The sequence below is a fragment of the Fringilla coelebs genome, assembly GCF_963513975.1.
Source record: "Fringilla coelebs genome assembly, chromosome: 3".
NCBI lineage: Eukaryota > Metazoa > Chordata > Aves > Passeriformes > Fringillidae > Fringilla > Fringilla coelebs.
Window position 1 is genome coordinate 72679232 of NC_140030.1, and position 12649 is coordinate 72691880.

Here is a 12649-nt window from a genome sequence, read left to right on the forward strand (position 1 = left end):
TCTTCTTACTGCACTGACTTGGAATTAACATGGAAAAGTTATCTCTCTGGGTGACTTCTGCCATCAGAAGTTGAAGTTGAGAAAAGTTTTAGACCTTCGTGTCATCACTAGCTGGCTCACACCATTAGTTTAGCTTAGAGTTATCTATTCAAAACCTTCAATTTACAGAAGTTATGTTTTTATTTGGTCTATCCTCAAGTCAACATTGACTTGATATAATTCCTTCCACTGTTTGGGAGTGTTTGTCTACCTGCTGTAATAACTTAACAGCTCACACCTATTGGCTATTTTAGTTTGCCTTGATTTCACTTGTCTTCAGTTATTCTATTTTCAGCTGAAAATTTTTGTTATAAACTAGGTCATTAATTTATTTGTTAAATGTGTCTACTATTGTTTGCTGTTCAGATAAAGCACATATACCTAACTCACTGGCAAATTGCAGCAGGATTTACAGATTTGGGCAACTCTGGTAACTTCAGATAAGAGAAAGATGCACATTTTGCTTCCAAGATAGTATGTTTGTTTCTGCTGAGCTTGCAGAATCATAAATGCTTTAGATATATGCCTTTGTTTATCCTAGAACTTATTAAAAAAACTGTCTTGCTTGATCTTCTCAACAACAATCACTAAAAGCCTTCTCTGTAAATAGAATACAAATAACAGTATTTTATAATGTTGGTGTTTCATTCCTGTTTTTATTTCAGAGATCTCATTCAGAGTTTGGCAATGTGGTGGGAGCCTAGAAATCATCCCTTGCAGCAGAGTGGGTCATGTATTCCGCAAACAGCATCCTTACACGTTTCCCGGCGGGAGTGGTACTGTGTTTGCAAGGTGAGTGCTGAATAGCAATGGTTTGGGTTTCCTCAGGCCGTCAGCAGGTGGCAGTAATTTCCTTTTAGGGATCTCCTCTTTAGAAAAATTTGCAGTTATTATCTGTCATGGTAAAATATTAATTAAAAAGAAACCAATGACTTTGAGTCAGCTATGTAGGTTGAGAGAAGAACCTGTGAGCTGAAAGAGGGAAACTTCTGGTGGACACAGACTGAGAATCTGGAAATAAGGAAATGCTTGGCTTGGCATTTCATCAATATTGTGTGTATTTGATTTTAAAGAAAGTTTTGAAAATAAAGCCGTCATAAAACTTCATTTGTAGAAACAGTTTCATTGTTCACTAAAAGCCGCAATACACTAAGTTATGAATATGCTTTTCTTGCTTTTCATTAATACATGATCAGCATGAGAGACACAAATTATTATGGAGACTGATTTCAGTATTTATGCCAGTCTGTTGGCAACTTAGCTCTCTATAATATTTGCCTTTTCTGTGCTATGTTTAAAAACGCATTTTCTGTAGACCTAGGAAATTGCAGTTTTAAAGGCTTAGATTAAAATGCCTGTTAATTTTCCTGTTGGTACCCATGCATAGCAGTAGCTGAAATACTGAGCTGTCTCCTCAGTTTCTCTTCTATAAAGTGCTGTGAACAGCATGTTCATAGTGGTTTTGACTTAATATGGATGAAAGTATTGCATGAATGTACTGAGGGCATTTTGATCAAGGCTGTATCAGTTGTAGCTGAAGAATCACTGTAGTTTTGGTTTAGAGACTTGAACCTGATGCTCAGGGAGCTGGGGAAGTACAAGTCTCAGCTAAAAATTCTGTGGGCTAAGAGCTGGAAATAAAATTGTTTATTTACACTTGAAGGGATGTGGAGCCCAAACGCTGTTTAACGTGAAGCAACACAGAGTGCAGACGTACTTAAATTCATAAGAATGTTCTAAGCTGCTGTTATTTTTGGACTTGTGATTCACTTTAGACTGAGGAATCTCCTTAGGGTGTAGTTCTTCCCTTCCATGCTGGTTATGCCACCAAGGTGACTTTAATGAATTTAATATCTGTTAAAATAAAGTCACTGTCCTGGTTTTTTCACTACAGTAAGCACTCTAGTATTTTTTTCTTTTTTCCCATTCTTTGAGATATATATTTTATGCTGCAGTGAAAAATGAATAATAGTACTTATGTGAAAACAAAAGCTAGCATCACATCTCTGTTCCAACATTTATAGTGTGCATCAAGAGGGTTGAAAGCTTTACCTTTTGAACTGTGTTATGTAAGCTTAGGATGCAACTGGTATAGTTTAATGAGGTTTTGAAATGACAGTGTCATAACAAGGAGCATGGTTAATAAAAGTGAATAAATGTATGAATATACTGTGCAGTTTTCTCACTCCTGCAGCTTTTCCATCTTTGGGGTGTTGCCAAGATACTGCTTTTCTTGTGCTGTAAATGGCTTTCTTGGATGTCAGACCAATATAATGGGATGCCTTAAAATCAATTTTAGCAACGAGAGGATAAGAAACCCTAGGTAGTAGGATATCCTTGTAGTACAGGTGTTACAATACCTGTGTGTAGGACCATGGTGCCAAGAAACTTGGTGCATGGAATCTGTGCTGGTGGTGCAGTTGGGACGTGTTGGCATATGCCATCCTCAATCTTTTGGCTGTAGGCAGCTTGTTCTGGACTCCTCTCTTTTTAGCTGGCTAGTCAGTATGTACTGCCTTTTGGCAGCCCAAACAGGTTGGTAATTTTGGGTGAGAGACTGGGAGTCCTGTTTCATGGGCAGGGAGACCACATCACAGTGTCCTAGCTGTGTGATGTGGGCAGGGACAGCTTGTGTGACCAGTGCTGCCTTAACACAGCACTGCAGCGAGCCTTGCAGGCCCCAGTCTGCTCCAAGCAAAGCTGCCTCTGATCTCTGTGCTCTGTTTATTAACTGGCTCAACATTAAGTGCACCCTACCCTGAGTTCTTTAGGGCCTTGCTCTTTCAGGCAGTTCTCAGCATCTACACAGTGCCCATATTCGTGTCACACAAAGCCTGAGCTGTTCTTCCTCCATGAGTATGGGCCAGTGGGATACAGACAGGCATTCTGGCCTTGAAAGTGCCTTTGGGGTCGTTAAACCTGGCAAACAAAGTAGTTCCTCTCTCACCACCAAAATCTGTTTGGCCTCTGGGATCCAAGCTGGTTGCTGGGCAGACAGGAGGCCTGACTGACACTCACACAGGCCTGAGAGACTGCAGGTGAAGATGCATTCACATAGCTTCTAACCTGAATCTAGTAGGATTTTACTTGCAAAGATTCCTTTCATTTTCTGTAAGAAAAAAATCAGTCCTCTAACAAAACAATGATTCAGGTCTGTCTTGTGAAATTTTTATTCCCCACATCGTTTTTGCTCAGCAACCTGCAAGCCTCCTCGCTTAATCCTGATTATGTTTTGTCTTTTGAATTGGAAAATCATATTGAAGTTATTGGCTTACTGAGTTCACTCCAGTTGCTTTAGGTGAATTTTCTGCCAGATGTAAAGTAAGCTTTAGAGCATGGCAGTTGCAAGTGAAATAAGACTTACTTTTCAAAGCATAAAATTATGAACAGTAGAAGTAAATGAGTTTTACATGGAAGCCAGGGGAGGGGAAAAGCCATTGGACCATGCTGCAGTCCAAAGGTAAATTTAAAGACACCAATTACATAAATACAGGAATTTCAGTTAGAGATGTGTTTGGTTAGAAGTAAAACATTTGGATTAGGATTTTTTTCACATTTATTAGAATAATCAATCACTCTCAAATTTTAAATAATTTCCTCTTACCTCAGCTACAGAAGACTTTTTTCATAGCCTTAAGTATTGTGACAGCTTGTGTCTTTTTGGAACTTTGAGTGCTCTGCTGGTAGGAGTACAATGAAGAGTGAAAATATCTATATCTTGCCTGCATTAGCATATTTGTTTTCAAAAATGTGAAAGACATTTTTAAAATATTGCTAGTTGTTAAGATTTTCATTTCCAATTAGTTTGCTTTATCCAGGTGAACACTCACTGAATTTGTCTTCTGTCAACTTACTCTTATAAAAAGATCAACCAAACATCATCCTAATAAATTCCATTAAGTTTGCAGAAAGAACTGAAAGATGTGTGTGAAATTCTGGATGAAAACCTGAAGCAGTGATGAGTGTGGGAAAGATATGAATTTCATTATAAATGCTTTGATTTCAGTTATGTTACTCTAATGGTTTTCTATTACTTGGGTCTTTTATAGGGACTCTGCTGCTTTACTTGAGGCAACTGAGTGTATAGTACTGGGAAGGGTTAAAATCAATTTGAGGAAAAATTGGATGGTTTAATTCTACCTAGAGAAAACATAACCTATGTGTTTCATATGATTGTCCCTAGAAATACACGCAGGGCAGCAGAAGTCTGGATGGATGAGTATAAAAATTTCTATTATGCAGCAGTGCCTTCAGCCAGGAATGTACCTTATGGCAAGTAAGTCACAAGTGCTTCTTTGCCCTATGTGTTAATTCTTTACAACATTGCACCTTCTGAGGTGAAAGTGGCGCTTAATCTGATGTTGTCTCTAACATATATTTCTACAGTTCTACTGTTCTTGAGTTTTCTGTGTATTCCATAAAATATATAAAGACAACAGCCTGACTCTGAAAACTCCTTTTTTTTTTTCTCCTTTAGTATTCAAAGCCGAATGGAGCTCAGAAAGAGACTTAGCTGCAAACCCTTTAAGTGGTATCTTGAAAATGTTTATCCTGAGTTACGGTGAGTTTTGGCTGAAACAGAGTTCATATGGAGTTTTCTGTTTTGCCCTCCCCAAAAATTTTTCCATAGTTAGCTGCTTTTTCTACTTATGGCAACTACAGCTGCAGTATTTTAGAGAACAGTGTCCAAAGGACTGAACTTAGCTGAGCCTGGAGTTAGTCTCCTTCCCAAGCCATTTACTCAAAAGCACATATTCTGTGTCCTGTTGTCATCCCTTTAAAGCTTTTGCCTATGCCTAAGCCCATGCCTTGTTAATTGAGGACTGAATCTCGTTGCAATACAAATGATGACATTCAGCAGACAAGAGGGCCTTGTGTGTTTGGCAGACAAGGGTAGATGTCTAAGGCTCTGAGAAGCTAAGTCTCCTATTCTTTCTTGTCACTGAATAATCACTGACTTCTGGGAAGGGCTGAGAAGGGGAAAGGTTGAGGGATGACACTGCAAACAGTTTTTGTAACATCAACATCTTAGCTAATGAGAAATCCTCGAAGACAAATACTTTTTAAAAGGATAGAAAGATTTTGGTTAAATAATCCATTAAGAAGTATGTTGGTCAGATCTGAACTCACTAACTAGTCTGGCTAGCCTGTCAACCTAATCCTGGTAGTGTAGGGGTGTAAGATACTGTGTGTATCTTGTAAGAATACTTGAGGTTTTTTTCCTGGGGCCACTTCATGTCAGTGGTGCTAGGTAACTGCTAGAGACATACAGGCTTGAGATGCAAAAGCAGCACCAGCTATTACAGCCCCAGTGCACCATGTGCAGAACCATACATAATGAGGCTCATAAACCAAGATGATACTGAGGAAGTAAGTTTTCCTTTATTTTCTCTTAAGAGTGCCAGAGGATATTTGGTTTTGTTTAATCTGTGAGAAAAAAATGTCCCTTCTGGAAAATGTGCTACCATAAGCATTACTTACATGTAATGTTATCTTGTTCTGTCATCCCTCATGTGCTCATTCTGCTGGGTTGAATTATTATACTCATGTTGTAGTTTGGAGTTTTTAAAGGCTCTGATATGCCCTTGTTTTACTGTTCACCGTGAACTCATGAGCTCTACCCACAGCTGTACTTTGCTGAATGCACTTGTCTAGGTGTTTCCATGCTAGGGGTGTACTTTATGTGCAGCCATTAGAAAATAGATACCAGAAAAACTTGATTTTTTTTTTCCAATTCCTAACCCCTTTTTTAACTTTTCAGTAAAAACAGTCTGAGAAACAGGTAGTGTCCTATTTCTGCCACAAGCTATGTTGCCTGAAAGACAAAAGGACTTGATGAGCTAATTGATAACATTAAGTTTTGAGTCACTTTAAATGATAAATCATCTTTAATTTGATTTTTGTGCCAAGTCTGTATGTTCACCCTCCTTCTTTGGTACAGGTCTTCTGGTACTGTGTGTGGTAAGCTTGCAAGTTTACTTATGCTTGATCAATTCATGATTAGGTAATTGCCTCCCCTCAAAAGATGATTGAGATTTTCACATGATAGTCATCACTCATCCTTAACCTCTCATCTTAAAAATACTCTGAGTATTTTTATAAACAAAGAGTTTAAAAAAGAAAAACTAAGAAAAACCTGCCAAACAAACCCCGAACTGAATCAAGCAGATATTTCTGGTTTTGTTTTAGGGTACCTGATCATCAAGATATAGCCTTTGGGGCTTTGCAGCAGGGTACCAATTGCCTTGACACTTTGGGCCATTTTGCAGATGGTGTTGTTGGAGTTTATGAATGTCATAATGCCGGGGGAAACCAGGTCTGTATGCCATTAATTTTGCTTTCTACAGTAAGTCTTAAACAAAAGAAAGAAAGTGAAGCTAAACTTTTTAACTCAAGCAGTTACTGTGTATTGGTGAGAGAAAGATGAATCCAAACCAGCACACCAGTTGTTGTTACAGATGGGCTAAAAAGCTTCTCCCTCAAATATAATTTTGCGCTTTCAGGATTAGAATCTGAGCCCAGAGATTTATTCAGTGAGCACCACATTATCCCCTTCCTTTGTCACTATTAATATGCTTTTGCACTAGAGTCCATAGCTTCCTTCCCAGGGGTTTTGTACTTGCATAGAAAGCTTTTTTCCAATGAAATGGTGTATTTGATTTTTTTGGGGGCAATTTTTACTTAAGAAAATATTTGGGTTGCATTAAGCATATGGCCTAAGATCAGCAAAATAAAAGAATGCTTTGCTGTGCTGCACTGTCATTTGCAGTTTGCAATAGTGCAGTATAAAAAAAAAATCTGTCATAAATCCCCATTTGGCTCTTCTAGAAAACAGCAGTGCCTAAATGTTCACTCACAGTAAGGGGAGTGTTTTAACAAATCCTTTCTAATCCTACTCCTAAACTAATTGTAAATGTGTCAGATCTTTAAATGAGAGCATTAATTATTTCAAAGAATCTATTTTTGCAGTTGTGACTTAGTTATCATTCATGAAATACACACAGAGGTTCTCACTGCTTTGTGTGCTGCTTTGACACTAAATCCTTGTCAGATTAAACCTGACTTTAAATCAAGTGTAATATTCATGTGTCAAGTATGGCTGTTAAAATAGAAGGCTGACCAATTAAAAACTACTCTTGAATGAGTGTCAGAAGTTTGCTCTAATTTAAATTAGAAGGGGAAAAACCTAAAATAAGATGAAGCCTAAAATGAAGTAATTTCCTGGAAGATGTATGATGACAATTCATTCAAATCAACATGTGAGAAATGCCTCCTTTCCCTGTTATTAAAGAGAATTTATCTGTGGAGGTTTTTTCAATTACCTTTATGAAATACCCTCATCTTTTCAGAAACCACAGTGGGGTTTTGGGAGAAAGGGTAGGCATGTCACAAGTGCCTTGGAGCAGAAATCTTAGAATTTTCTGCTGATGTTGTGTATTCTATGTTCTCTTTCAAACTCCCCTCCCCTGAAGCTGATCCTCTACTTTCTGTGTTTGTTGTTTTTCTCTTGAATTGACCTTGACAAACCGCTATGCACTTGCTCTGAACAAATACCTTTGAGAGGACATTCAGACAGGTTAAGAGGCAGAATGGGTCAAACCCAGGTTTTATGTCCAAGCAGAACTCGTATTGGGTTGAAAAGAAATGACAGCATGGAGGAGAGGGATAGGGAACAAACCCCACAGTCTTTAGATCTGTACTTTGTGTTTTGCACCTTATTCTTATCAGGAGGTTTTTTGGGCAGTTTAAGGGCGTTATAGGCTGTGGCAATCTTCTATAACTTGAAGAGTGTACTCTGTCTTATGTTCAACACAACTTAAAATGCAAAACTTAAGTAAAAATGGGATTTCTGCCCCCCTTTTCCCCTGCTCTCCACTCCTCCAGGTTGATAGAACTCTGGTGTTGTGCACCTCCAGAGGGCTGAATCGCTGGTGGTGTGCTTGACAATATGCAAATATGCAGGGTTGTGATAAAGAGCTAAAGGTAAAACCAAATGCACTTAGGTTCAAGGGGGAGGTTTCAGGTTAGTTTATATACTAACTTTTAATTTCTGATTTGACACAGATTTTCTCAGATATTCCGATTTTTGCAGTAAAGCTATCCAATTTCCAGCCTGTGCCCTGAGCATATACACTGCTTACAGTTTCTCCTCTGGTGTAGTGGAATGTGTTCCATCTTACCTCCATTATAAGCATAGTTACTGATCTGTGGAGGAAGGTATCTGTACACTGTGTCTCATAACGTGAGGGGCCATCATGTAGATGTTTCCAGCTACAGAGCTTGGAGCTTTCATGAAGCAGCTGTACTTTGGCTTTTAAAAGTGTTAACTTCTTGCATAATTTCTGTTGTGGCTGGGGCTCATGCAGCTTTTTGATGGAAGGGTAAGAAAGGCAATAATTTCAAGGCTCTAAATCTGACTGCAGGGTTCTCAGATGCAAGTTTTACTACATCCCTGGTAGTATTTTCAACTGTCATTTTTCACTATAAATCTTAACAGGGAAGAGTTTGGGGCCGTTTGTAATTCCTGATAAGCTCTGAAAAGAATTTGCTTAATTCCTTTAGTTGTGGCTAAAAAAAGTAGCCATTAATATTTTATTATACATTAATGGTTCTTGTTGCCATCTTACAAACTGGACAGAACTGAGAAGGCAAGTAATTTTGCTGTCATCTGAGTTTAGCATACTGAGAGTAAAAGAAGTTATCAGCTCAACAGTTTGGAAGACAAAGGGATACACAGACTTCTCCTGGTTTTACTTGGTTTTCCACAGTTGTCATCATTCTAGTACTTGTAGAATACAGTACCCATCCAGTGGCTTGGGACCTGTATGATTGCGATTACAAGTAATCTCTTGGGTTGCAAATTCTGACAGAGTTCTGAGCATCTCTTCCCAAAGAGATTTAATAATTACTAAATCTTCTGAGTATCAAAGTAATTATACATTCATTTTATTTCTGAAACACTGATTACATGCAAAATAACATTTAAATGTTATTTAACATACAGGCTTGGCCCTGTATGTCTATGGTTTTGTATTATACAACTCTAAATCCTCTTAAGTTGCTTGAGAGAAGCTAATCGTGACATTTTAAGTAGTTTATAAGCATGATTTGGATCATTAGCCTGGCTTTAATCAAGTGGCTTCTTTCCTCAAAGGATAGTTAGACAAATGGAGACCAGTGTGGACCCTGGAGACCAAACTTGAAAGGAGAAAGGCATATGGAGAGAGTCTGAACATCAGTGCAAGATCAGGCTCTGGGTGAAAAGATGCTGAGATCAAACAAGCTGGGCAGCAGTACATACAGAACAGCTTCTCTTTGCTCTCTATTTAAGAGTTGCATATTTAAATACATTGAACAGAGATTCTGTTGTACATCATGCCTTGGATGGGAGGGAACATTCTCTCTATCCCTTTTGTGTATTGCTTTCTGGTGTTCTTTATTGCATTAAGAACTACTGTTTCCTTACTGTGGTCCATGTGCTTTGTTCAGTGTGTGGGCAGGGTAGCCAGTGGTGCTGCAGACCAAGCTTTTAGGGCTTTTATGTATATAATTGTATATATATATTTACAAATCCTTCCACACAGAAGAAAGGGAACGGTGTAATACAAACACACACACACATAAAAATAAATACCTAACTAAATAAGCATTTGAGGAATATCTTCCACGAGGCCCTGTGTGACTGCCCGCAGCAGCTGTGTAAAGCCAGCAGAGGGAGCAAACAGCAAGTGCAGCCCTGAGCTGATGTGGGGACCGAAGCAATTGGAGTTACTGTTTGAAATGGACTTTTCATCTCCTGCCCTGTGGGAAGCAATGAACTGTTCTAATGCCAGGACATCGCTATTTGCAGGATTTTAACTTGGGCTGTGTATGCAGAGGTGACATGTGTTAACACAGACAATTTTGTACATTTTTTGTTTCTTCCTTTTTGTAGGAATGGGCCTTAACAAAGGACAAGTCAGTGAAACACATGGATTTGTGCCTTACTGTTGTGGACAGAGCTCCTGGTTCACTAATAAAACTTCAGGGCTGTAGGGAAAACGACAGCAGACAGGTGAGTATGTCATGATTGCACTCTGCAAACAGTGGGGTAAACAAGGATGGTGAATAAACAATGCACTGGTGATCTGTCATATCTTCTATAGGCTCTACCTTTACTGTTGTTTGTGTGTGTGAAGCTAGGATTCATGCTGTCATAAAGGCAGAATAAGCTTTATCCCAAGAGGGTCTTGTGTAAAGGTTTTACCCATTGATGTGTAACAGTGTTTAACTGCCTCGTGTGTCTTCTGAAAGAGTTTGTATATTCCACAGTGTCTTTTTGAAAGGTCTCACTCAGTGAAGTTTGAATATTATGTGTGCTGTTTCTCAGAAGAATGTGGTTTGGCTTTCCTTCTTTTCAGTTGTGGCCTGCTTATAGCAGCACTAGAAATCCTTAAATTAATTTTTGTCAATGCAGCATTGTAACTTCATCTATTTCCCATGCCTGAGGAAATACACATTTGCAGAATCGTAGTGTTTTTGATCTAGTCATAAAACAACTCATCTCTTTCTGCTGTCATCAGTTCTGATCATCTGCCAGCTTCCTTGCTTCTATATCTGTTTTTGCAGACAGGTAACTGAAACACTGTTTATTGATGAAGGAAGGAAAACTCTTGGCACTTTTCAGAGAAGGAAACTAAGGAAGCAAGATTTTCTTGATAAGGTTTCCAGGCATAATATGGTAGACATGTAAGATAAACCACCCCCCCCCTTTTTATTTTTAAATCCTGTATTTGGGATTTATTCTGTCCTTGATGTCATCTTGGACAAAAGATTTGACAGCACATATTGCTTATCTTCTGTAGAATTGAAAGGTATCTGACAAAATTCTGGATTTCTGTAGAGTTGTCTGTAGTGAATGTGCTTCTTGCTTCTCTATGCTCACTATTGTAGTGGTATGTGGATGGATTTTGATTCTCATTTTTTCCTTCAGACCAAAGGTGTCACACAGGTAACAAGGTGAGACAGTGTATTTGAGAAGTTCTGAACTAGAGGGTGATGTGTTGGTGTATTCTGTCTTGCAGAGTGTCAGCAGAAAGAACAGCTGGTCTGGCAAGGCTAGCCAGAACTTACACACTCTTACTCAAGAATCATCTAAACTGCTCCTGTTATTGCAGTTTGTACACATATCTAGGCACAAGCCAGGGAAGGTTATGAAGACTGCAAAGGATATGATGTAGAATTCTTCCTTTTTCCTGCTTTTTCAGGTCAATAACTGTATTTTCTCTTCCAGAAATGGGAACAAATTGAAAGCAATTCTAAACTGAGGCACGTTGGCAGCAACCTCTGTCTAGACAGCCGAAATGCCAAAAATGGTGGTCTCACCGTTGAGATCTGCAATCCTTCTTTGTCACAGCAGTGGAAATTCACACTTAATCTGCAGCAGTAGAAGGACTTACGAGCAAAGTGCTGTTTCAACTGAAAAACATTGGGCAAAGTTTTGATTGAATTACTGATGTATTTCTTAAAACTTTCCACGGAACTTATATACCTCAGTATTCCACCTTTATCTGAAAGTAGAGTGCTGAAGCAGACACCAGGGATCCAGGGGACTTGGAGCACTGCAAAGATGTCACTGAGCATTACTTCACAGGAAGAAGGAATTGTGCTGCAGACTTCAACTGTTTCTTTCTGTCTTCAGCTACTACTTGCACAGCAGATAATTAACTCTAGGAACAACTGACGTATTGTAAACAAAAGGATCTGAAGAAACATCTGTGGGGAACAGTGTGGGAGGGAGGGTGGGAAAAATTACTAGGAGAAGGTCATTTGAAAACTCCATTGGAATAGAAGTCATGGTTTGTCATTTCCAGAACCAGAAGTGTCATTTTGAAGTTTCTTTTTTTTCTCCTGTGTGTACTTGGTAATTTGAATATGAACTTTTCTATGATGGACTCTAAATATAAATATATGAAAGTATATATATTGTCAGCTCCCAATGATTTGTATCAGTTTTCATCATCCTATAATTATCAACAAAGTGATTGACATATGTATAACCAGAAATTGGATCGGAGTGCTAGGAGAGAGAAACTCGGAGGGTGCGGATTTTGTGCTGCTGGGTGTGATGTCCGTGCTAACACTGGATGCTTTTGCTTTGCAAACTGGATCTACTTCTTAACACTTCACCCTCGCTGGAGATCATGAAACTCAGGAGGAGAAAGAAAATAGCAGAGGAAGTTGATGCATCTGCCCAGATGATTGCTTGGATTGTTTATTCCAGCTTGGGAATTCATCACCTGTGCTCTGGATAACATTAAACCTGTACTTTATATTTGTGTTGATCATTTCTGTAGTACTTTGTCTTTAAAATATTTCTTCCTTTGTTACAAAATTATATAATCTGCACAGAGCTTTTGTGCAGGTGTATTGGTTCAGCAGAATTTTATTCTGGGCCCTAATGAGGAAAAAATGGCCTCAAACTCCCCTTTTGAGTTGTAGAAATAAGTTAGAATTGAAACACCACTGACAACAGCACAAGATCTGAATTTTAATTTGCAAGGATGAGCAGCTATGTAATATCTCTGAATTGCACTTCCTTAATTTATAGACCTACTACTGGGGAATTTTC

At 38.6% G+C, this 12649-nt stretch overlaps 1 protein-coding gene across 1 annotated transcript in view; it reads left to right on the forward strand.

The window, feature by feature from the left end:
- GALNT2 (polypeptide N-acetylgalactosaminyltransferase 2) overlaps positions 1-11794 on the forward strand; it is an 87210-nt gene extending 75416 nt beyond the window's left edge. Inside the window, exons 11-16 of the mRNA XM_084202944.1 lie at positions 705-831; positions 4223-4315; positions 4517-4600; positions 6229-6355; positions 9974-10093; positions 11312-11794. Coding sequence (XP_084059070.1) covers positions 705-831; positions 4223-4315; positions 4517-4600; positions 6229-6355; positions 9974-10093; positions 11312-11467 — 707 coding nt within the window. The 3' untranslated portion in view covers positions 11468-11794. The remainder of the gene's footprint in view (positions 1-704; positions 832-4222; positions 4316-4516; positions 4601-6228; positions 6356-9973; positions 10094-11311) is intronic.
- The last annotated feature ends 855 nt before the right edge of the window (positions 11795-12649 follow it).